Genomic DNA, 27,238 nt, shown 5'->3' on the forward strand with positions numbered 1-27,238 from the left:
GAAAGTGTTAGTCACTCAGTCATGTCCAACTCAATGACCCCATGGACTGCAGCCCACCAGGCTCCTCCGTCTCCAGGCAAGGATACTGGAGTGGGTAGCCATTCCCTTCTCCACCAGATCTTCCCGACCCAGGCATTGAACCCAGGTCTCCTGCATTGCAGGCAGATTCTTCACTGTCTGAGCCACCAGGTCACTCTAAAATTCCCCTTGAAAAAGCAAGCCTCTCCACAACTCCCACAGCCTTCCCGCTCATTTTCTCAGCCCAGTTTACTCCCAGTTTACTCGTCTCCCCACCCACTGTGTAAGTTGAATCAATGATACTCCCAACAGCATGCACGAGAGTTTCCACCTCTCCCATCTTTGCCAACAGTTTTATCAGATTTTATAAAATCACGTGCCAATCTCACTTTGGTTTTACTGTCTTGATTCCCATACCTCTGCATGGGCTGCTTCCTTGGCTCACAGCACCTTCCCTCACCTTTTTGAACTCACATGTTCTTGTTATCTTTTCAGAGGGGACTTAGAAACATCTCCTGCAAGTGTTCCTCCCATCTGCCTCTCACCATGTGATAACCTCAGCCAGTCATCTTCTTGCCTCCAGTCTGGAGCAGTTTGAGGATGGGGCTCTGCCTTATTTATTTATCTCTGAATCACCAGTTCCTACCAAAGGGTCGGTTTGCTGAGTGAATGTGGAATTATTCTGCCTTTGTGCAAGCTGGTGGTAACAAAGACAGGATCAACACTGACTCCCTGTCCTTTGAGAAAGGGGCTTTCACACTCAGAGACGAGCAAAGGACAGATACCATCGAAGTGGTGATTCCATACAGTTGGTACAATCAGTGCAGGAACACTCTTTGGGTTGCAGAATGTGAACATATTGATGACCTGGAGTAACTGTTGTTATCCGACGAGCTCACAAGAAAGAACTTGTGAAACTTGGAGAACTCTACTTATGTGCTTTGCAGAGCAGCAGAGTGCACTTGGGCTAGGGTTTGTTTGTTTTACTTATATCCAGCAAGAGCTAATTGCTAATGTTTCCTTCCCCACCAACATAGTTTATGGCCTAATGTACAAGAGCCACACATCTAAACTGGCTTTTAGAAATGTCAGAACTAACAGCAGCCAAGTCCTACCAGAGTGCAAAATGTTCTCAGCGTCTGGAAAGGAAGGTGCAGAGGGGAGAGGCAGGACCTCAATGCAAGGTCAATTCATGAAAGCTTGCAGTTTCTCTGCATGTGATTAGGGGCTGGTGGGGGGTCAAGACTACCGGCTGCTGCTGCTGCTAAGTCGCTTCAGTCGTGTTCGACTCTGTGTGACCCCATAGACGGCAGCCCACCAGGCTCTGCCGTCCCTGGGATTCTCCAGGCAAGATCACTGGAGTGGGTTGCCATTTCCTTCTCCAATGCATGAAAGTAAAAAGTGAAAGTGAAGTCACTCAGTCGTGTCCGACTCTTAGCGACCCCATGGACTGCAGCCTACCAGGCTCCTCCATCCATGGGATTTTGCAGGCAAAAGTACTAGAGTGGGGTGCCATTGCCTTCTCCAAGAACTACCTAGAGGTCAAGATACAAAGATGAGAGACAGTGGAGTGAAGACACACAATAATTTAAAAAACAAGAGTTGCACACTCTAGCAATCCTGAATTTCAATCTTCACCACTTACCAGGGGTTCGATCCTGGGTCAAATTCTTCGCACCTCACCCTCTCAGCTTTTCAGTGATAAAATAAGTTGTTTTCAGGATGAAGGACAAAATGCTTATGTCTGATGTATAGAAAGAGCCTGGTACACAAAAGGCAACAGACCCATGGGAGCTGTTACTAAGACACAGTTCGCTCCTTTGAAAGCCAGCTTCCTATCACTGCAATAAGAGTTTCATCCTTACGTGCGTTCATTCATTCGTTCATACGTTCATTCATTCCTTCAGGAAATATTTATCAAATGCTCACGGTGACTCAGGCTCTGTGAGAGGCATTGGGCCTGGAGCAGAAAAGAAAACAGACAAGTGCCTGCTCTTATAGGGCTTAGTGTGGCATGAGGGGGGATGCAAGAAGAAATAGAAACATGTATTCATGACATGTTTGATGGTGACAGGGCTCTGCAGCAGAGCAGAGTTAAGGGAGCTTGAGAGCGACAAGGGCGTGATGTTTGGGTGAGGTGAGAGGGGATGTCTCTCCGATACGGTGACGACAAGCAAAGGCCTCCAAGAAGCGAGGGAACAAGTCAGGCAACATGTGAGTATCCACCCAGAGAGGGATGCGACTGATGTGAGGCAGGAAGGGCCTCACCAGGAACTCCGCTCAGCACACAGGAAGCTGGCAGCTGAGGTGCCTCATGATCTGAGGAGCAGCTCTCTTCCCTAACCCTCCACTTTCCGTGGATGGTCTTTCCACAGATGGGGACTCCAACAGGGACACCGAGGGTCCTCTCCCATCAGGCAGCCAGCACACATGGGCTACTCAGAGGATCAGGAGTACGTGGGAGATGAGGCGGGGCCACAAAGAACAACCAACAGTTAGTCCAAAGGAGACAGATTTATGTAAGGAAAGATGGAGAATGTTCTCCAAGCATGATTATATCAGGGCCCAGAGGTGACAGGATGATCCTCGAGCGTGAGTGCTGAGTTCCCTGGAGAAGGAAATGGCAACCCACTCCAGTATGCTTGCCTGGGAAATCCCATGGACAGAGGAGCCTGGTGGGCTACAGTCCATGGCGTTGCAAGAGTCAGTTGAGCACATTTGTTCTGAGGGGATGTTGAAGAAGGAAAGACACAGAGGTGAGAGCTCCACTGGGCGCTGCTTGGAAGGGAAGCAGGGAGACGGAGTGATGGAGGGAGGGCTGGCTGTCCCAGGCAACCCTGGCAAGAAGGTGAAAGGACCTGCACATCCACACACAGAGTGGTATTGCACATAATTCGAGGACTGGAGGTTCCCCAAAGCCCACCCACAGACCTCAAGGACCCAGGTTACGAATGCTCATTTTAGCAAAAAGGGCCTCATCTCAGTCTCTAATGCCAGCTTCAAAGTCACTACCTACAGGCTTCAGTTGGACTTGCTGACCACAGTGGCTGGGAGAGGCTTGGGAACTGCAGCCTGGGAGCCCCGACTGTGATCTCCAGTTCATAAAGCTAAAGAAAAATAATACAGTAAACACTTCTGGACTTGTTCTCTTCTCTTGCAGGCCACTAGAAGGTTCTCCACCCGAAGTGACAAAGGTATAGCACAAACGCACTCTTGGGTTTCCCTTCCCCTCAGCAGGCACTGGTAACCCCCTGGCTGAGCCCAGGTGCAGCCTCACAGACATTCTCAACCCCGCCCTGCAGTTCCCACTGGGAAGGGCTCACAGCACATGGATGGAGTCGCCACAGCGGCCCCACCCCCCACCCTTTCTATTGGAAATGGTGTTAACCGCCCACTGACAGAGGAACAAGTTGTTTGATTTTTTAAAATCTGGTACAAGAATGAAGTAGAGGAAATTCTTCCATCTTTCCTCATCCAGTCAGGCTGAGGTGAGGGGTTGAGACTGTGGTCAGAAAACTGATTTTTCATTTGAACCTAAGAGGCTGATTCAATGCCTTAATCTCAGAGCCAGCAAATAGCCCAGGAAGCCATGAAACTACTGAGTCAAAGTCACAAATCTCAATGATAAATGTGTATGTGTCTGTGTGCACACACACGTGTGCAAAAGGTTACGTGAGGAAGAAAAAGCAGCCAGGAGGTGATAAAAAAGAGAGATAAGATCTGAAATCCTATGAGACCTGAGAGATCATTCTGGGCTAAGAAAAGTAAACCCTGTAACAACATCAAAGTTGAACCCACAGGTATGCCAGTAAAACGTGTTTATTATTTGCCTTATTTGGACCTAGGCCACATTTCCACTTAATTGCTCCTTTCTTGGGCAATAATTATAAGGCTAACTTTTCAAATAAAATAAAATTGTTCCTCTGCTCTGGGCAGACTGCCTCCAAAGCAGGTTACAGCAAGTATTCCCAAACCCTTCTTCCCAGTTGGTCGATCTTGGGGGTTCAGGGTGTGACCTGGGTGAGGAAGATTGCTTTTATCCCAGCATTTGCACTAATTCTTGCACTAATTATCAGAGGAAAGGAATGGCGGGTCAGTAAGCCTTGGTTTCCTTGTTTATTAAATAAATTCGTTTGAATAGTTGAAAGGAGATGTGTGTGTGTGTGTGTGTGTGTGCGTGTGTATCTGTGGTAGAGATAAGGAGTGGCATAGCCATTTTGCAAGAAAAACCAGCAAATTAGTTTCCATATGCTCTACAGTGAGTCTCCAATCCTATCTTGGTTCCTCTACCGTTGGTGAAAGGGTCCCAGCAAGTGTGAGATAAAAGGTCTGAAAAAATCCTTTGTTGTGAAAGAAATCAAAGTAAACATCCTTCTAGTGGTTCATTGTTGACCCTGGTGTCCAACACAGCGGAAACCTTCCTCACTGGACTTGGCCTGTCCTCAATGGGACTGTGCCTCTAGGTCTGGGAAACGTGAAAATAAAGCCTATAAATGAGAAATAATTTCTGATGGAAGCAGGATGTAGATGAACTGTTAAAATTACTTAGAAACATATAATTACTGTGGTCTTATTTCTAGACACTTTAATATCAATCCCTGCTCTGTGTCTAGACGTTGATTCCTGCAAAGCGCATGTGCCAGGGAGGTGTGCCCTCCTCTTCAGGCCAATGGGGCCAATGGAAAGCGCCAGGGCAGGCTGAGGGGCAGGACATCCCGTCTCCTCCCGGCTCTACACTGAGGGGTGTCTCTGGCAGATTCTCTGCGGTCCTCGCTGCTCTAAGACAGCTGCTCCCTCCGCGGTCCCAGCTTTGGCTCCGCCCGATCCTGTCCCTGCCTGGCGGCTCTCACAACTCCCACCCCCCCTCTCTCTTTGATCCTTCGGCAGTCCAGCAAATAGCAGCCACTTCCTGCGGTGGCTCCTCTCTCATGGCCTCAGGGGGCCTTCCGCCCTCCCAACCTCTCCATGGAACCACTTGGTATGGGCTCTGTTCTCTTGACTGGACTCTGAGTCCCACCCAGGGGGCTCCGAATCTCTAAAGAACAAGCATAATGTTTAGGAATATACAGACTCCAGGAAATGCACTGGGCTGATCATTTCTTCTCTATTGCCAAGAACGCTCTCTCGAACTCTGCGTTAGTCTGATCACCTAGTACTCTGCCCTAGACGTGGGTTTGGATGGAAGGAACACAAGATGGAAAATTAGAGAACTAGAATGCTCTATCTAGTCCGTGACCTTCGCGAGTACCTTAGAACCAAATGAGCCCAGGTTACTCATGTTACAGGAGGGAATAAGAGTTCCTCTGGCCTGCCTGCCAGTTATTAGGTCAAACACAAGAGGGCATGGAAGGATGTTTCAGAAACTGGCATGGCCATGGCAAATCTAAATCTGTTACTATATGAGACACCGTTGACTTCTGTGGGACACAAAGTGTTTTGCCCTCAGCTTAGCCCGATCTTGACTTCTCAACCTAATTTGTACTAAATGTAGTGAAATATTGGAAAGTTGCACAGACTAGTACCGGGCACATCACGGGAGTGATGTAGGTCTCAGCTGTGATTTCTGGGCTCTTCTTTGCATCAAGGCAACATGGAGGTTTACCAAAGACCATGCAAGAAGGCCAAGGTCAAGGTCAACTTACCAATGTCGAGGACCCTCTGCTTTGCAGTGTGCTGCCGGGAGTGCCAGTACTTCCAGTATTTCAGCTGCTCATCCCGGTTTTTGTCTTCACTGAAGACCACCATCACCACGCTCTGCAGGGTAGGGAGAACCACACAGCTTACTTTCCATTCAGTCCCTCCTGCTTCACAGTCTCCAGTTCTGGAAATCCTACCAGAGGTGTGTTGCCTTAATTTCTGTAAATTTGCTTTTCTTGCTTTAGATAAGCTCAGTTGTAGGGTTTGTTTTGTTTCAAAATAGGCCTACTTTTTAGAAAACGAATGGGAAATGAGAATAGCACAGAGTAAAAAAGAATGCTACCTCATCTTTACCATGAATAACACACAATTGGATTAACCAATTTACCAGCAAATGGATTATTTTGTGAGGTGAGTGGGAATACCAAAAAATATTTTTTTCTTACGGTGGATACAAGGCCATTTTTGAAATGTCATATCCTTAAGCATAGAATTTGGTGCTTTTGTAAAAGAGCAAATATGTGTTTCTGGCCTAATTCAGCACCTCTGACTGGATCAGTGATGGCACTGAGAGAAATACTAAAAGATGAGCTCACACTGATGAACAGTGATATAAAATACAGATATATCACAATCCAAAAGATACAAAGTCAACCATATGATTTCCTTAAATATGTGGATATATTTTTAAATGAGCCCATGAAACTAATTATATCTGTAGAAATAAGAATCCCAAACGACTTCCACTTCTAAGTTACAAACTGTCTTGCTAAACTAAATATATGTTAATTCATTGTCATTTATGAGATGGAGAAGGTACCCAAAATCACCAAACAAACCAAAAAAAAAAAAAAAAAAAACCCCAACTTACAACCCTTTAATTACAGCATGAGGAATACAGTATCCAGGAATATACTCCCCATCTCATTCCATATCCAAAATACCTCTTAGACATTTTCCTGCTGTTTCAAGAGAATAGTTCATCGACTCTCATTCCTTAATGCCTTGCCCTCTGTAGCATTTGACACATATCTGCCTAATTTCTTACAGTCACTCAGTCCATGGCAGTGTCTTATGTTAATAAGGGCAGGGATATTGTGTCACTCACCATGTGTCCCTAGTCCCTGACAAACAAGAAATACCAAATGCATGACAGTAGCGTAGTTTCAAGTCAAGATCTGGCTTATTCCCAGTGGTATGTAAACATTTGTTGCACAAAAAAAGCAGAAGTTTGTTAGAAAAGCTGGTTTAGAGATAACGCATCCGTATTATTCAAATCCACAAGCAGCTTGACTCACAAAGGCATGCAGGAGAGCTGATGAGAGAGGGACCCTCCAGCTGTGCTGCTGGAACTGGGGGCTCAGCCTCCCTCCATCCTTCCCCCTTCCCCTTCCTCAGGTCTTTCTATTTCTATGTCAACATTCACTGCACAGCCTCCTGCTGTTCATTTCTGTCTGTTCCAAAATAAAAATAACATTTTTCCTAGTGAATGACTACATCAGCATAAGTAATGGCATATTCTTGGTATGGAAATGTATTTTTTCAGTAATAAAGAAAAAGGCAGTTTGAAACTGCTATTACCAAGGCTACATGCTCTGACTTGGGATTGTTCACAGAAATCAGTGCTCAGAGATTCTAAGTGCATCCCTTGTTCCTCCAGGTGTCTCGCTCACCAGAGCCGAGGAGTATGAAAGACCCACTCCGAGAAGGGCCATCCTGCTCTCCAAGGCTATTAGATTGAAGACCTTAAGAGAAGGAAGGCTCTTTGTTTCAGGCAAAATGGAACAAAAGGAGATAAAATAAACTACATTATTTTCATGATTTCAATGAAAGAAAATTCTTGGAAAAGTCGCTATACTCCAAACTGCTGCCATGGCTTTAGATTACTAACATCATCTTTTCAGGGTGATGATAACGGTGTTATTACCAAGGTGTATATGAGTTATACACTACCTTGTAATTGGCAAGATTTTTTTTTAAAGAAGAGGTATCCGGTGTCTTCTCACCAGGCATTCATATATGATGGCATAGGGTGCACTAGGGTCAACTTCTGGAGGTGAATCCTATGCCTTTCAGGCCTCCATGCTACTCAGCACTGTACACTCGGGTGTTTAGGAGTAGGTTAGAAGTCTGGCTGTCTGGGATATAACCTGGCTCCCTTACATTTGAGCTGTGTGACCTTGGCTGGTCGCTGACTTCTGAAAGGTCAAGTTTCCTCATCTGGAACATTATAAAGGTAATGCCTATGGGACAGGGTTGTTGCTACTTTCAGAGAGTTACTCGATGTACGGTGTTTAACATACACACACTCAATAAATACTAGCTCTTCTCTTGTGGTTGTTGGGAGCAGGGGGACGATGGGGATGAAGACAGCATCCCTCCACCGCACGCCTGACCACAGGCTGGGGACGTCCTAAGCCCCCTGGAGGGCACTCAGCACACAGAGCACCTTTGCACCTACCCTGGAGCTCAGCCTCAGGTAGGACATTAGTCCCAGAGCCTCCCTCCCCATCTTTCCCTTCACCCTCAACCGCCCTGCTCCCTGAAGCTCCAATCTGGAACAGGGACAGCCTTGAAGAGAAGAAGGCCTGTTGGACAAAGGAGGAGCAGTTCTTCCTTGTCTTTCTCATGGAAACAATGCCATAAAACCTGGTTGATTCAAGAGCACGCCACTGTAATGATTTTACCTAAAGCTAGTAACAGGCAAGTCAGCCAGCAGGTGCCCAGATACGCTTTTCTCTGCGACCTCATGTGGTACCCTTTGTGTGGGAATTTGAGATGGGGTGAACTGGGCCCGGCAGAGCACAGCGTTCCTTTCTCAATGTGCTGAAGAAACAGCTTAGGAGGAGGCAGTTATGATAAAATAAGGAGGCATGCACACAGCAGCATAAATCATTTTACAACAGGGCAGGAAACTCCTTCAACCTCTTTTCAGAGCTCTTGTATATATAATTTTCCTTTTCAGTAGAGAAGTACTACCAGTTCCCGCCCTTCTTGGCAGAGTTGAGAATGCCAGAAGCTGGTGAACTTCCAAGACAGTTTCATTTCCCACAAATAGAACTAACCCTCATGGATGTGAAAATTCTTTCAAGTCACTCCAGGTAGGGATCATATCATGCCCACCCCTTGACTCTTCATGCTGTTCATGGGGTTCTCAAGGCAAGAATACTGAAGTGGTTTGCCATTCCCTTCCCCAGTAGACCACGTTTTATCAGAACTCTCCACCATGACCCATCCATCTTGGGTGGCCCTACACGGCATGGCTCATAGTTTCATTGAGTTAGACAAGGCTGTGGTCCATGTGATCAGATTGATTACTTTTCTGTGATTGTGGTTTTCGTTCTGTCTGTCCTCTGAGGGATAAGGATAAGAGGTTTATGGTAGTTTCCTGATGGGAGAGACTGACTCTACCGGAAACTGGGTTTTGTTCTGATGGGCAGGGCCATGCTCACTAAATCTTTAATCCAATTTTCTGTTGATGGGCGGGGCTGTGTTCCCTCCCTATTGTTTGACCCAAGACCAAACTATGGTGGACTTGATGAAAGAGGATAGTGAAAAAGTTGGCTTAAAACTCAACATTCAGAAAACTAAGATCATGGCATCCAGTTCCATCACTTCATGGCAAATAGATGGGGAAACACTGGAAACAGTGACAGACTTTATTTTGGGGGGCTCCAAAATCACTGCAGATGGTGACTGTAGCCATGAAATGAAAAGACGCTTGCTCCTTGGAAGGAAAGTTATGACCAACCTAGACAGCATATTAAAAAGCAGAGACATCACTTTGCCAACAAAGGTCCCTCTAGTCAAAGCTATGGTTTTTCCAGTAGTCACATAGGATGTGAGAGTTGGACTATAAAGAAAGCTGAGCGATGTGGTGTTGGAGAAGACTCTTGAGAGTCCCTTGGACTGCAAGGAGATCCAACCAGTCCATCCTAAAGGAAATCAGTCCTGAATATTCATTGGAAGGACTGATGCTGAAGCTGAAACTCCAATACTTTGGCCACCTGATGAGAACTGCCTCATTTGAAAAAACCCTGATGCTGGGAAAGATTGAAGGCAGGAGGAGAAGGGGACAACAGAGGATGAGATGACTGGATGGCATCACTGACTCGATGGACATGAGTTTGAGCAGGTTTCAGGAGTTGGTGATGAACAGGAAAGCCTGGTGTGCTGCAGTCAATGGAGTCGCAAAGAGTCAGACACGATTGAGTGACTGAACTGACCCCCTTGATTCCTTAGTAAGTGCTGGGCTGCAGAAGGCTTTTAAGCAGAGCTGCAAAGGGCCCAGGGACATGTATGAATTGCACCCTCCTTTACAGAAGAAAGCCCAGCTCTTTCCCGCCCACAGATATGCTCTGACTTATAGCTACTTACTGGAAAAAATGAATATCATTTGATTGAAAACAATGATGATAATAACTAGATACCACATAGGCAATGAATGAAGCTGGGGAAATTCCTTGGATACAGTCAGAAAGCATGTTCCCACCATGTCTGTTCCCTGGGGTTTATTGGTTACTGATTAAAATGATAAACTGCAAGCCAATAAGTTCCTGTGCCCCAATTCTGACATTTGTTCTAGAATTATTTACTTTGGAATTTTTTTCCATGCCCTTCCACAAGGCTGGTAAGTAACCAGGCTTTCACCTGCTCCCTCCATGCTTTATTTGAGAAATGAGACTCCTACCCTGACTTTGCTGATGGGGTGTCGGAAGCACTTGTTGTCCCCCGTCTCGCTGAGCGTGATGGCATAGAACTGTCCCTTGTTGAGGTAGGTCATTGGGCCCTCCCCTTGCTTCTGACGGAGAGATTTGGTGGCTTCCAGGGTGTACTGAAACGTGCCACTGTGAACAGAAAGCAAACAGTGGTCAGATTCACTCAGACATTTCTGCCTTTGGGATCAATTTCACATCAATAACATTTTGTATGAACATTAACCAACATTTACTCCATTTCACAGACAAAACACAGCATATGGCAAAAGAGATGAGACTATACCAAAGGTGACTGTTAGTACAGTGCACATAACATTTCTGTTAGTGGCCCATAAACCAGATAGTTAAGAAAGGGAGAAAGTCCACGACATGCCCATCCCACTGAGCCAGGCAGGGCCAGGGGAGCCTCTGTTAGGTTTTAGCTGGCACTTTGCAATGCCTGAACTTAGACAGGACTTGCTTCTGTCATGCTAGCAATAAGCCAAAGGCATGAGTGCTTTTGTTCAATTGATCCATATACTTAACCTTCTTTTGTCTAACTGAGGTGTTGCACATAGCTACATCCCACTTTAAAACACCTCAGAACATAAAAATCTAGAACTCAACACTCATTATTGAAATCTCTAGGGAATCTAGTTTCATAAGAGGGATTATTTTTTGATTTGGGGGTCTTGTTTTCTAAGCCTGCAGAAGAACTCATGACACGTTACTACTCTAAAGCAGGAGCTTGCAAACAATGGTCCCTGGGCCAGAGCCAGTTGGCTGGCTGTTTTTGTAAATAAAGTTTTACTGGCCCACAGCTACACTCATCTATTTTTATCTTCTCAAGGTCGCTTTTGCACTGCCACAGCTGGGCTGAGTAGTTATGACAGAGACTGTGTAATTTGCTAAAACTAAAATACTTAATATCTAGCCTATTACAAAAAAAGTTTGCAGATCCCTGATCTTAATAATTTCTCTAATATTTGACAAATATAATTTAATTTGTAAAATGAAAACACTAATTTTTCCCAACTTTGAAAAACATAGCCATTGTTTAAAATGAGCAATGAGTATGAACCACCATCTTTTTTATTTAAGATGCTCATTCAGAATATTTATTTCTGCTACCCTGCAGGATGGCACAGATAATGATCCAATTGCAAATGCTTTGTCTGTTTTCTGAATCATCAGAAACTCTTCACTGTGTCTATCTATGTTTTTAGCCCTTTAAATTTCACAGTCTGTGAAAGACTGGGTACAAAAAGATTCAAAGTTTGCTTCCTAAAATGATCTACCTATAAGATTACGGGGAACTCTTGCTTTCTATGTTGAATATTTCTGCAGTGTTTCATATCTTTTAGCTTATATAATGAGAAAGAAATCTGAAGGCCAAAATAATATTTCTCTTATATGATAAAAAATCTTAGGTTAAAGCTGATAAACAAAGCAAATTCCAGAATATGCATCTTAGAATAAGGTGGGAAATAAATCATTCAAGATAGAATCGATTCCACTGTCATTTTGCCTAGAAAAAGCAATTTCGAGATAACCACTGAATCAGAAAATTTGAGACCTGGACAGGATATTAGGAATTACCTAGATCAGAGCTTGCAACTTGTCTAGGGCACAGACTGCTTGAAAAACATGAAGAAAGCTGTGAACTTTCTCCCCAGATAAAAGCACATATGAACACAAGTGATTTGTAATATAATTTCAGGGGATCCACGTCCCCCAGGCTGATCCACAGCACAAGATAAGAACCACCTTCCTCATTTCATAGCTGAGAAGAGGCTGAGAAACTCGCTCACTCCAGGGGACAATAACAGCAGCAGAAAGCGAAAACAGGGCATGAAAATGGTAGGTCAATGCTCTTTTTAATGGCCCAATAGCTGGTTGCATGGTTATCTGGACGGATAGCATGTAAATTATCCATGCATTTCCAAATTTCAGAAGTTGATTCGAAACTTTCTTCTCTGCATTTTCCCTACCCTTCGTCACCACTGCACAGCCAAATTCTGTCTGGAATAATCTGGACAGGATGACTGGGGAGCCTGAGGTTGGAACAAGACCCTGAAGAAGCAGAAGGACTTTAAGAGAAAACAGACAGAAGAAAAGAGGGTCATACACGTAAAAGTAAAGGGGCAAGAAACACAGTGGGAGAGGAGGTTTACAATGCATGGAGGGCTCTAACCACCCTCATAAGGAATTTGTGTTTTATTCTATCTGAAATGGTGAAATCACTGGTAAGATTTGCAAATGGGAGAGATTCGTTCATTCATGTCCTTCTCTCCTGTCTTCAGGCACCTCTGGAGGATGGCTACATCATTACACATAACAAGAAATGAAAGCGGGACTTCCCTGGTGGTCCAGTGGTTAAGAATCTGCCTGCCGGTGCAGAAGACCTGGGCTCTATCCCTGGTCCAAGAAGATCCCACATGCCGTAGGGCAAGTAAGCCTGTGCCCTGCAACTACTGAAGCCCATGCACCTAGAACCTGTGTTCCACAACAAGAGAAGACACCACAATGAGAAGTCCAGGTACCGCAACTAGAGAGCAGTCCCTGCTCACCACAACTAGAGAAAGACTGCACGCGGCAAGGAAGACCTAGCACAGCCAAAAAAATATGATTAATTAATTGATTAATTTTTAAAAAGAAGGAATAAAAGTGGAAGAAAATGTGAAAGATGTCAAGAAGGAAGGGAAAAAGGGGAGAAAGAAAGAGAGTTCCGTTATGTACATGTTGTGTTGGAGGCCAAAGTGTCTGAGATTCAGAGGAACACCTAAGAAGGGATATCTAGCCAACAAAAGGACAAAGAAAGAGTATGGGCCTCAGAAACTGATCCAGACTGGAAATAATAATTTAGAAGTCACTGTGCAGAGAAGAAGATTTTATTGTAAAGGTGCAGAAGTATAACTTGAAGATACATTTAAACAGTTATCAGTCCATCAGTGTCTAGAGGCATCTCCTGTAAACCTACCTTGATGTCTGATCGTACATGTACTCCTCAGCCCCGACCGAAGCACTCCGAAATTTCTGCAAAATATAAAAAGTCATCAAAATTAAAACAAACAGGTGAGTCATTATGCTCCCTCCCACCAAAGTGGCAAAGGTATCCATTGTCTTATCCTCGTTTTAGAAAGGAAAATTACACACTTTTTTGGTATTGTGTTTTCAACTACAGTGAAAATAGTTACCATTTGTGTGCAGAACTGGCATAGTACTTGCACATTAAGAATTATATTCAATATAAAATGTATTTGTGCTTTTATTCACATGTTCACAGGTGCTCCTAAGGTGTTTCCAGGTACTAGAAACTGTTTCCTCAAACGTTTAAACATCTCTTCTATTTTCTTATCTCCGGCACTATTCCAAGAGTCTCGAATACTGAGTTAATGGAACACTGAATACAGGGAGGCCACACAGCATATCATAAGCCCCATTGAGAGTGTCAGGAGCATAGTTTCGGGAGCAAGACTGTTTAGAGTTGAGTTCTAGTTCTTTTACCTGCTGCCTGTGTAGACTGGGGCAAGTGCTGTATTTTCTTCAGCTGTAAAATGCATAGTTAAAGAGATGAGAAGAATTAACTGCATTATTAGCCGTGAACTACTAAGAACAGTTCCTGGAATGTGGCGAGTTCTATCTACGTGTATTAAATTCTGTTCTATAGTGACCACTTGATCATATTCAGTGCCCTTCTCTAGGATCTTCATTATCGCAACATTGTTGAGTGAGTTTGGAGAGGAAACTCTAAGTCATATTACACATGAGGAGGTTTGGGTTCACAGACATCCAGTTGTTCTATATTTAGTGCAAGTAGGATGCATTTTACTACATTTTAGAAGCTTTTCAAGTAGATGCACAAAAGCGCTAACTCTTGATCTTAAAGTGAATATAACAGAACACTGATGAAAAAGCACTTGGTGGATCACATACACCTGGACCTTCCACTGTGGCGTTTTTTTCTAGTCTCTCTAAGAAACAACAGTCTTGCTTCTCCTTTCTCTGCCATAAATGTCCATTCTTTGAAAAGTAATTCAAAGATTTCCTTCTCAGGAAAGGGTTTGTTGTTGTTGTTGTTCAGTTGCTAAGTTGTGTCCAACACTTTCCAACCCCATGATCTACAGCCTGCCAGGCTTCTCTAATCTTCACTATCCCCGGGAGTTTGCTCCTACTCATGTCCATTGACTCAGTGATGCCATCCACCCATCTCATCCTCTGTCATCCCCAGGAAAGGGTTACTCCCAGCTATTTTCCAGCGACCATCTCTAACCACTATCACTAGGATGGTGGTTTATTTTCCAACCACCATCTCTAGACCGCAGTGTATCCTTACATCACAGTTTATATGTACATCAGATATAGCTAAATAATTCCATGTCTTTAATCAGTCACCAATTTTTAAGTCTTATTAATGTATTCATTCATCTACTCCTTCAACAAATATTTGCTGAGCATCTACTTTGTATCAGACACCATGCTAGGTGCTATGGATACCACAGTGAACAAGAAGATGCAGGCCCTGCTCTCATGAAGCTTCTGGTCTAGTAGATGAAAAATAGTAGCCAAATAATCATTCATTTAAAAGTTTATAAACCACGAGCAAGCACTCTGAGGAACAGCCGCAGAGGTCTAGGATAGCACATCACAACTGAGAAAGTAAAACTCAGTCCCACCGACAACCAGCCTTGACGGTTCTCACAGGATGCCCTGTGTCCAGTGGCACAACAGAGAAGACCAACAGGAGCCCAGAAGACAGCAACACAGCTACACAAGGAACTGACGCTTTCCTAGCAAAGATATCCTCAGCCTCGCTTTGTTCATCACCTCTTCTGAGCTATGACAACCGAGACACCCAGTTTCTAGACCGCCCCGAACATCTCGATATACACAATCCAGAGCTGGTTGTCACTTCATGACCCCTTCTTAGACTCATCCAACACAAGCCCAAACACTATCAAGAGATCCTCCCAACTCTCTCTTATGAGCTGTCCCTAAGGATCCCCTGCAGAAACAGACTAAATAAACACAACTTTGACTACAAATATGTTCGTGGTAGTCTTTGGCTGGTGGACTTAGATACAAAGAAAACTGATTTTACTAGAAACTGAAAGGGGAGGACAAGGAGGTCTTCCCTAAGAACCTCACACAGGAGGAAGGGTGTGGAAGTTCATAAAGAATATTCTAGAATAACACTGTCCAATAGAACTTTATGCAAAGATGGAAATGTCCTATATCTTCACTGTCTAATACAGTAGCCACTAGCCACATGTGTCTGTTGAGCACTTAGAATGGAGATAATGGGACTGAGGAATTAAATTTTAAATTTTATCCAGTTTTAATAGCCACACGTGGCTAGTGACTACAGTACCTACCGCACAGCACAGATCTGAAACATGGAGCAACATTCACAGGGGTCTTGAGGCAAGAGGAGCATATTAGGTTCACAGAACTGAATGAAGCTCAGAGCAGAGGGCGCCAGGGGGAAAGATGTGCAAGATGAGGTGGGAAAGGCAGAGGAGAAATGGAATATACAAGGACCTGAAAACCAGTTACCGATTTAGATACTGATCCTAGAAACAACGGGATTTCAATAAGAAGGTGTCATGATCAGATTATAATTTTGAAAAGACCATCCTAGGTACAGTGTACAAAAGTGGACTGTTTTACAGACCAGAGATAATGATAGCTTGAGTCAGAATGGAGACAAGGGAAAGATTTCAGAGAGATTTAAGAAAGGGAAGTCGGGGTCTTTCCCTGGTGGTCCAGTGGCTAAGACTATGCACTCCCAATGCAGGGGGTGTGAGTTTAATCCCCTGGTCAGGGAACTAGATCCCACATGCTGCAACTAAGAGTTCAGATGACGCACCTGGAAGACCCTGCTAGATGCAACTAAAAAGGGTCCACGTGCAACTAAGACCTGGCACAGCCAAATAAGTGTATTAAAATAAATATTTAAAAAAAAGAAAAAGAAGTTGATAGAACTGATAATGACTTAAACGAGGATGATAAGAGAGCAGAGTATGCAGAAAAAAAATTCCTAGTTTCTTCAGAAACCAGAAAGATGGTGGTGTCACTCCACTAGGGTGGAGAACAATTTGTAAACCAGGTTTTGTATAGGTGGAAAGTCAAACAGGGGGTTCCCTGGTGGCTCAGATGGTAAAGAATCCACTTGCAATGTGGGAAACCTGGGTTTGATCCCTAGGCTGGGAAGATCCCCTGGAGAAGGAAACAGCTACCCACTCCAGTATTCTGGCCTGAAGAATTCCATGGACAGAGCCTGGTAGGCTATCGTCCATAGGGTCGCAAAGAGCTGGACACGACTGAGCGGCTTTCACTTTTACTTTTCAAAGTCAAACAGGCAGTTGGGCACAAAGGTATAGGGTGTAGAGAGAACTGGGCTAGAGAAAAAAATGTGCAAAGTATTCAGGGCATAAATGGTAACTGAGCTATGGACATAAAGCCAAGAACTTCTTCAAGAGGCAAGAGTATCAAAGAATCAAATGGTGCTGCCAAGTAACAGCTTTAACAGAAAGGGGATTTCCAGATCCATTCTGTGCAAGAGTTGGATAGAGGGCTCCTAGGAGCCTGAATAATGGGACATCCAATTCTCATCAACTTTGACCACAAATAGAGAAAACAAAGGGTTTCCCAGGTGGCACTAGTGGTAAACAACCTGCCTGCTAATAGGGGAGATGTAAGAGACACAGATTCAAGCCCTGGGTTGGGAAGATCCCCCAGAGGAGGGCATGGCCACCAGTTCCAGTGTTCTTGCCTAGAGAATCCCAGGGACTGAGGAGCCAGGCGGGTTACAGTCCGTAGGGTTGCAAAGAAATGGACACAACTGAAGTGACTCAGCACAGCACAGCACATACAGGGAAACCTAAGTCTTCCCAAAGTCTAAAATTTGTTTTCTAAGGATTTTCCAAAATTTTTCTTGGTTCAAGAACAAAATAATAAATGATAGAAGTTTTAGTGGTACTACATGCACTATTTCGAGTATTTGAAATAAAAAAGTAATAAAATTGGTTGTACTAATCAAAAGCAAAGTCATGATCCATTTTAGTAACTGAATCAACATTTTCAAGGTTTTATTCTTTACGTTACGGGAGGAAATGAACTATCATTTAAAAATTAATCACATTGGACAGTGTTTAGACCCAGGATAACTTTCCATATCAGTCTACAAATGAATAGGACATCAATGGACATAATCATCATAAGTCTGTTGGGTATGACAAATAATAATTCCTTGATTTCATTCCAGGATTCTCTGCAAACTACATTAATTTGACAATTAACATACCAGGGGCTAAATAATGAAACACATGGTAGAAATATCTCATCTTCCCTATAAATATTGGGTTAGCCAAAAAGTTCATTAGGTTTTTCCATAAGATATTTATATACATGTATATAATATAATATAATATAATATATATATTTCCATATTTATATATTTTCAGATGTTATGGGAAAATCTGAATATATATTATATATATCAATTATATACATTGATATAATTATAAATTATTATTTCTATTACATGAAATGTTTAATATATTATGTGAAATATATTTTTTCATATTTTATATTTTCAGATATTATGGGAAAACTTGAATAAACTTTTTGGCCAACCCAATAGTTCTCATTCCTGAGCAAATTAGAGGACTAAATGGGAAAATCGACTTCTCAGCCTCTTCCAATTAGTTGAGACCATGTGACTAGTTCTAGCCAATGAAACAGGGGGAATAGCCCCACTTTCAGATCAAAGTATTTACAAGTCGTGTGCCAGCTCCATGGTCTCTCTTCCCCAGCTAGGGTGACTCTGAAGTCACATACAGAGACGGTAATGTCACAAGATGGATTCCTGATCAGAAGATGGGTCTATAGACTTGCATCAAGATTATTAGCAAGAAATAAACTTTTACTGTATCATATCACTGAGATCTGGAGTTTCTTCATTCCTACAGCTAGTTAGACGTCTGTTAACTGACTTATACAAAACTGTAGAATAGAATAAGCCAATTCTTTCTTCTAATTTGATTTTTATAATGACAATACACATGATTTTTCTATAAAAACTCTTTCTTCCCTCTCTCAAGTTTTACATGTTTCCTAGAAACCTGATGGGGCTTCCCTTGTGGCTCAGCTAGTAGAGAATCGCCTGCAATGCAGGAGACCTGGGTTCAACCCCTGGGTTGGGAAGATCCCCTGGAGAAGGGAAAGCCTACCGACTCCAGTATTCGGTCCTGGAGAATTCCATGGACTACACAGTCCATGGGGTTGCAATGAGTCAGACACGATTAAGCAACTTTCACTTTCACTTTAGAAACCTGATAGGTGTTAATACTACCCTGATTTATATTTATCAACTCGACTCTTTGCTTATTAGCTGTGTGACATTTTGGCACATTCATAAGCTCTCTGGATCAGTTTTTCTCATCTGTAAAGTGGGAAAAAATAATACCTTCCTTGCAGAATTGTGGTATAGTAAATATTAAATAAAATGTGCAAGCCACAGTGCCTAGCACACAGCAGTACTCAATAAACAGCAACTATTGTTATGTCTCTTCACAAATTAGTTAGAGCACAGAAACCAAGACACACCCCCTTTTCTCTACTCCCACATTTAGCAAAATGCTTAACACCCAGTATAAACAAATATTTACCAAATGTTACTACAAAGAGGATACAGAATAAAATATAAATCAAATTAGCTAAATAAATTCATTAAAGAACTTTTTAATGCTACTGGCTTGAATTGAGCCAAACTACTCCCTTCCTTGGTATCAGTACATACACACACACACACACACACACACACTCACCCACACACACACACTCACACACATACACATATATATACAGAGAGGAGAAGTCATCTGTAATAGCAAATGAAACTTGCTAATTCAACAACTAGTAGGGATTTTAATAGTTTGCTTAAAGGAAGTACTAGGTTTTTCAGACAAATTTTCCTTAGTGAAATTTACTAGGTGAAATCACTCTGAAATCACCTAATCTTATAACCTGTTGACCATGCCATGGCTGAAGACCTGGATAGATCATTTAAATTAATTTACATCACATTGAAATACCTTGTGCAATGTAAACACTGATTTCCAAGACTAGGAGAGCATCTAAACTAAATTCAATGGAAATAATTTTCACATTTAGTTTCTGGTAAATTGCTTTCTCATTCACTTCAAAATAAAACCCTGAATACAATAGCTTCCTTTCATAAGCCTCTTTATCTACAACACAAGCACAACTGATAACACATCCCCCAAATAGGGTGACAGTTCCGTTGACATTGGACCACATCCACAGACTCTTCTGTGACTAATGGAATATTTCTGCACTGTGTGAGAAAAACATTAGTAGCAACCCTTTAGTGAAAAAGTATGCACCTCACATTCCTATGTGGAGTGATTTGCTTTTCCCTACAGAAGCACGCCTGACTGCTTGAGGGCAAATCAAATATTCCACAGTACCAAAACCCTACAAGATCCCTCGCTCAGTTTGAAAAAAAAGAAAAGAAGAAGGAGCAGGGGGACTTCCCTGGTGGTCCAGTGGTTAAGAATCCACCTGCCAATGCAGGGGACACAGGTTCAATCCCTGGTCTGGGAAGATCCCACAAACCTCGGAGCAACTAAGCCCACGCACCACAACTTCCAAGCCTGCGTGCTGCAACTACTGAAGCCTGTGCGCCTATAGCCTGTGTTCCGCAGCAAGAGAAGATGCTTTTCAATGAGAAGCCCGTGCAGGACAACCAGGAAGTAGCCCCCGCTCGCTTCAGGAATAACAGGAAAAAAAAGGAGAGTGGAGCGGGGGGAAGCAGCAGCAGCTTGTGGATGATTTTAAGTCACACAGGAAGCTAAGGAAGCAAACCTGAAGATAACACTGTCACTGCAAGGACATTGAACGCTTGACGTAAAGCTACCAGAACCCCCACAATATGGAACCCTGATGAGCACAGTGAATTTATCCTGTCTCGCTCTGCTCTTTCCTCAAGTTCAGAGAAAACAGCAGGCATTCAGGAATGACGAGTCAGGAAAGGAAGGGCTGCCAGTGCGACTTGTCTACTGTGAGCCCCTACCAGCGCTGCAGGGAGCTGGTCCCTTTTGTCCCTCTTATTGTCACATGAAAGATGAGAAACAGCTAATGACATGAAGAACAGTCACATTAAAAAACAGACACATCTGGGTAAGCACTATGTTCCTGAGAACCAGAAGGCCCCACGCTGTCTCTGAATACAGAGGTAATGGTCAAGGATATTGACCCTGGAGACCAACAGCTGGTGGCAAGTCCCATCTCTGCCACTTACTGTGGTATGTTCACAGCTGCCCTTATGCATCTCATTTGGAAAACAGAGATGACAATCATAGTATCTACCTTATGGGAGTTTTGGGAGGATTAAATGAATCCACATTACATAGAATGATGCCCAGCACAGAGTAAGTACTCATCAAATGCTTACTATTTTAAGATATTATTATTATTCAAGGTTACCATTTCAGCCTCACGTGGCTGAAGTTTGTCCTACTGGCAACTAAATGGGCAGCAGGCTGCAAGTATTTGGTATGCTGCTACCACACTCCTCTTTAAGAAAGAAAAAACCACAAGTTTTCTCCCTCTGCCATTGTCTTTAACTGGCCCAGGTGGACTGCAAAATGAGATGTCAGTGACCACTGACTCAAACACAGAGTCACTGCTCTGAAATGTGGAAGAAGCTGACACAAACCAAAAAAAGAAAAAAAGCATGACATATGCCAAGTCAAAAATTGGAGTGGTGATTCACAATTATATTAGCAATTGATGTTCTACAAAGATCTCAAGGCAATTAAATGAAGAGAATACTGCCTTTTCAACAAGTGGTTCTGGAACCCTGGATGTCAACATAGAAAAAAATGGGACAACACTTCTCTAGTATCCTATATGAAAATTATCTCATAAATCATAAACCCACAAGCAAGAGGTAAAAACTATTAAATGTTTAGAAAAAAAAAAAACAGAAAATATTTCTGACATTAGGTTAGGCCAAGATTTCTTAAACAGTACATCAAAAGCATAAACTCTAAGAGAAAAATGTTGATCAATTGGACTTTATCAAGATTAAATATTGTTGCTGTTAAATACAGTTAAATATAGCTAAATAAAGCCCAATAGCCCAGTTTAAAAATTGGGCAAATTATTTGAGACAGACATTTCACAAAAGGAGTTATAGGAGTGGTCAAATAAACACACAGAATAATATTCAACATCACTAGACATCAGAGAAATGCAGGTTTAAACCATAACGAGACAATATCACATATACACTAAAGTAAAGCTAAAAAGATTGGTAGTATCAAACTTGGGCAAGAATGTGGAAAGGGAGCATCCTCATGCAATGCTGGTAAGAATGAAAATATTACAGCTACTTTGAAACACTGTACAACAGTGTTTCACATACATTTACCACATGACCCATATAAAGCTATATATACATTTACCAGATGACCCACCAAGTCCAGCCATAGGTATGTACCCAAGAGAAATGAAAACATACATCCACATTAAAACCTGAATGTCCATAGCAGCATTATTTATAATAGCCAAAAACTAGAAGCAACAAATATCCACCAACTGGTGAATAAATTGTGATATATGCTTACCATGGAATACTACTCAGCAATTTAAGAAATAAACTATTAATACAACCAATAACATGGATGAAACTCAAAAGTACCATACTAAATGAAAGAAAACAACAATCAAGATTGCATACGCTATCATTCCATTTATATGAAATTTTAGATAAAGCTAAGCTATAGTGACCAAAGGCAGGTGAGTGTTTGCCATGACCAAGGCGGAAGGGGAGGGCTTCAAGTTCAGACTTTTAGGATGAGGAAGCTGTCTGTTGATTCTGATGTTGGTTACACAATTGGATACAATTAACAAAATTTTCAAACTGTGCCCTTAAAACATGTGAATTTAAAACAAAGGAGCAAGCAAAGATAACTGCTTCTGCAAATTCTTTGGGCACATGAAAAGAATACATAGAATCTATCTGTAAGGTGCAAAGTACACATACATATTACACATACACATACTTTATTACTGATAATACCAATTCTTCCTTGAGTTTTCATCAGACGAGGTCTTTAAAGAGTTATATTGTTTTAATCTATAAACAATAAATGCTGGAGAGGGTGTGGAGAAAATGGAACCCTCTTTCACTGTTGGTGGGAATATCAAATGATACAACTACTATAGAGGAGCATATGGTTGAAGCATACGGAGATTCCTTAAAAAACTAGAATTAAAACTACCATAAGACCCAACAATCCCACTACTGGGCATATACACTGAGAAAACCATAATTGAGAAAGACACATGTACCCCAGTGTTTCACTGCAGCACTATTTCCAACAGCTAAGACACGGAAGCAACCTGTGGATGGCCATCAACAGATGAATGGATAAAGAAGCTGTGGTACATATGTACGATGGAATGTTACACAGCCATAAAAAGAACACATTTGAGTCAGTTTTAATGTGGTAGATAAACCTAGAGCCTATTATACAGATTGAAGTAAGTCAGAAAGAGAAAAAAATAATGTATATTAACACATATATATGGAATCTAGAAAGATGGTACTGATGAACCTCTTTGCAGGGCAGGAATGGAGATGCAGACACAGAGAAGACTTGTGGACACAGTGGGGGAAGGAGAAGGTGGGGTGAATGGAGAGCAGCATGGAAACATATACACTACCATATGTAAAATAACCAATGGGAACCAGCTCAAACCTGGTGTTCTGTGATGACCTAGTTGGGTGGGAGGGAGATTCAAGAGGGAAGGAACACATGCATACCGATGGCAGATTCATGCTGCTGTGTGGCAGGAACCAACACAATATTGTAAAGCAATTATCCTTCAATTAAGAATAAGTAAGTTTTAAAAGAAGAGTTGCTTTGTTTTTAAAAAATGATGAGCAGGCAACACCTTTGGCTGCCATTCGGAAGGTTACAAACTAGAAGAAGTCAAGGTGAAAACTTTATAAAGTAGGAAACCTCCACATAGACAGCTCTTTGTTCTTCACAAATATTTGATTTTAAGACTAACACTACATTTTAAGACTAATTCCTCCAATAGAGGAATCTGTCATCTCAGAGTCAGGAAAATGGGAATACTCCTCCACACAACCAAACCAATGTTTTAATAAAATCTGTTTATAAAGAAAGAAGCAAACATGTTTTTAAAAAAAAAAAGAAAGAAAAACCTGAACTCACAGTTGAATTCACTCATTCCACATAAAAAGCAAATAAAGGGCTTCTCTGGGGGACTCAGTGGTAAAGAATCCACCTGCCAATGCTGGAGACAGGAGTTCTATCCTCGGTCCAGGAAGATCCCACGCACCATGCAGCAGCTAAGCCCGTGGGCCACAACTATTAAGCCTGTGCTGTAGAACCCATTTGCTGCAACTACTGAAGCCGGGGTCCCCTAAAGCCCGTGCTCTGCAAGAAGAGAAGCCACCGCAGTGAGAAGCCAATGCACCACATCTAGAGAGGAGCCCCCACTCACCGCAACTAGAGAAAGCCAGCATGCAGCAATGAAGACCCAGTGCAGTCAGAAATAAATAAATAAATAAATAAAAATTTTTTTAAAGCAAATAGAGTAGAAAAGTTAGGTGTGGGTTCTGGGTTTCGGCTTGGGCTCCTGAGGTAACAGCCAGGGACTCACCTCCGAGTTTCCGTCTTTGAAACTCTCGCTGTAAGTGCTGTCCGGGGTGCTGCGCTGGTCGTCCTTGAGGTAGGTGCCGTGGCCGGCCATGGATGGCACGGGGTACTGACTCTGTTCAAAGATAACCACGCGTTGCTCCTCCCCTTCTCCCCGGGGATAGTGCACCGTTGGGGTCATGAAAACCGGTGTGAAATCTTCAGCCTTCACCACTGTGATTCCTGACACGGGGATGATGGCTGGGCTCTCGGGGACGTTCGTGCTGTACTGCTCCCGCTTGGAATTCTCCAGGTGGTCTTGATTTAGGGAAAGATTCACTGGAACAGTCTTCAGGACCTGCACTCGATTTTCTCCTCCACTCAAATTACTCTGGGCTTCAGTTGTGCCAAGACAGTTTCTGTGTATTGAAACCCGCCCCCCAGCAACAGGATAGAATTAGAAAAATCATCATTCTGCAACTCCTAAAACTGATGCAAGCAAGAATCAGTGGATGCTAATGCATTAGGGGGAAAAAAATTGATGGTGAACTTTACGATGGAATGCAATGGATCTTTCCATCACTAGAAGTAGGACAACCACCCCCATGTGCCTTCTGGTAGCATGCAATCAGCCCCACCTAGAAAATGCTCAACAAAAAACAACTGTTGACTCTAAATCAAACCAAGCTTTATATCTAGCTTCCAGTTCTTAGGATATACGGGAGCTGGAAGAATAATTTAAATAACACTGAAAAGAAACAATCATACAAACCAGAATATCACACATCTTACTGACCTGGTTTCCTCAATAAGTCAGAGGCATGAAAAAAGAAAGAAAGGTGGGAGACTTGTTCTAGGTTAAGAGATTTAAAAGGCATGACAACCAAATAGGACGAGCAGATCTTGTTTAGATCCTGATCTAAAAAGCCAAAGAGGTATTTATGAGGCAATGGGATTTTTAAGGCGATCAAATATGAACTGAAAGTTAGCTGATGTTAAGGAAGTATTATTCATTCACTTAGATGTGATAATGATTTTGAGGTTATGTAATAAAAAGTCCTTGTTTATTTATAGAGATCCATATCAAATGGATATGGTACTCTAAATATGTCATGTTACAGATGAAATGACATAAAGTAAGCCAAGAACTTACTTTAAATACTACTGCAATAATATCTTTTAAAAAAAGAAAGAAAGAAAGAAAAGAAGGGAAAGAAAGAAATGGTGAAGAATAAATAGGTGTAAGAAAAAATTATCAAGTACTGAATCTGGAGGATGGAATGGGTCCTTGGGGGTTCATTATACCACCATCTTTATTTATGAATATGTTTGAAAGCTTTCAAAAGAAAAAAATTTAAATAGTCTTTTTTAAAAACACAGGAATTTGGTAGAAACCAATACAATACTGGTTTTGTGGTACTGATAAATACTGGTAAAGCAATTATCTTTCAATTAAAAATAAATTTTAAAAATTCACAGTAATTAAAAAAATAGGGGCAGAACAATAGGCTGAAGGAGAAGATTGGGAAGAATAGTTTTCACTGTTCTGCAGGCTAAACCCTTTGCAGATAAAAATAAGATAATGAGAGCCTGTCATTAAAATATTTTCACTAAACTGAGAAAAACCATGAGCTCATTGATATCCTTAACACTGAATTACTATCAGGACTTCAGGAAGTGGTATAACTGCGCTTATGTAAGACAAAAGCTGTCAGATCTCACACCTCCTGACTGGTACAAAGAAAAAGGAAAGGATTTAGAAAATTAATTCTTACCAGGATAGGATGAACTGTTTGCATCTACACTGCAGGATTTTGAGTGAGAGCAGAAGGAAAGAGGAACTTCTTACTAAACGAGCACTGTTATAGCAAAATGATTTTTCTAACAAATCTTATCAGTAAGATTTGTGGCCATCTCTTACTTATTTATAGATTACCCTGAATGACGGAAAGAAAATGCACATTTTGTATGCAGCTCTGTCCCCGGTGTTTTGCCTTTTTTAAACCAGCAGGTGCTTTCTGGGGTTTATAGGCATCTTTCATCAGGAGAAATATTTGAACAAAATTGGTTCTTCCAAGAATTGAGCTCTCCTGGCTCCTCTCTGTAAAGGAAGTCAACTGGCCTCTGAACTTGCCTAACTCTCAAACAGGGCTTGGTATTTTTAGCTTTGATTTTTCAGATAAAACTTCAAAGTGAAGCTTGAGGAGAAAATGGCTCCTCATGAGCAAAGCCAACAGAAAAATACCTGAACCTCTCTGAGTCAGTCACAGACCTAAAGAAACCACTCTAGAAAGGAATCCTTTAAAGAATAAAATCACTAGTCTATAAACATTCTGGCTTTCAGTAATAACCTGCTTTCGTGGCCAAATCAATACAACAAATCTGTGTCTAAGGCACAGTGAAAATTAGATATTACGTTTAATCTGAATCCAGTGAGTGGATGATGCCAAAACCCAGACCACCCATTTATATCAATATTTCCTAAACCTCGTGTGTTTAGAACATCACATGGCATGTTAATACATGTTCCTCAAAGAAAGGAGTCCATGATAAAATCAATATTTTAAAAAAAGATGCTATTGCCAAAACAAGACCACCCTGGTGGGTCACAGCCGTGAACACAGTAAAGGCCCCCAGGGGTTCCTCCAAATGTTTCATTGTAACCCAGAATCTCCCAAACTCATTTTAGGCAGTACCTTTTGGATAATATACTGCAAGTTGAGTGTAGAAGGGTTGGTCTATGTTCAATAGCTACCAAAGCAATTATCTACTTTTTTCACACTTCTGGGTTTTGCACAAGCATGGTCTTACTGGTTTGGCCAAAATATTCTAAATTAATCAATTCCTCTACAGTCAGAGTCCATTTCAATCCAAATTTCTTAAGTCTGTATTTCATGCAAAACACTTGGATTCTAAACAAGAAACATAAGTCAAAATATTTTGGGCCTTCTTATAAACAAACAGATAAGCAAGTGAATACAGTTGTGCAAATATAGTTGAATCTTCATTACCACGAGACAAGGAAATAATAGACTCAGCACTGTGCTATAATGTGTAACAGTGCTTCTACAGAATAGCACTGACTTTAAAAGCTGATGCCAGAGAACTTTGAAAGTCATCCCCCAAAATGGGTGACCTGAACAAAGTTAAGAGCTATTGTGAGATACGGACTCACTTGCAATA

At 42.0% G+C, this 27,238-nt stretch overlaps 1 protein-coding gene across 4 annotated transcripts in view; it reads right to left on the reverse strand.

Annotated features, from left to right (window-relative positions):
- Window positions 1-27,238, reverse strand: part of GRHL2 (grainyhead like transcription factor 2) — a 165,881-nt gene that overhangs the window by 81,259 nt on the left and 57,384 nt on the right. For all 4 annotated transcript variants that reach the window (XM_061123656.1, XM_061123655.1, XM_061123654.1 and 1 more), the window contains exons 4-7: window positions 24,081-24,474; window positions 13,333-13,388; window positions 10,346-10,502; window positions 5,661-5,772 (exon numbers count right to left, since the gene is read on the reverse strand). In XM_061123656.1, the coding sequence (XP_060979639.1) occupies window positions 5,661-5,772; window positions 10,346-10,502; window positions 13,333-13,388; window positions 24,081-24,474 (719 nt within the window). The remainder of the gene's footprint in view (window positions 1-5,660; window positions 5,773-10,345; window positions 10,503-13,332; window positions 13,389-24,080; window positions 24,475-27,238) is intronic.

This window comes from Dama dama, chromosome 21 (genome assembly GCF_033118175.1).
Source record: "Dama dama isolate Ldn47 chromosome 21, ASM3311817v1, whole genome shotgun sequence".
Taxonomy (NCBI): Eukaryota; Metazoa; Chordata; class Mammalia; order Artiodactyla; family Cervidae; genus Dama; species Dama dama.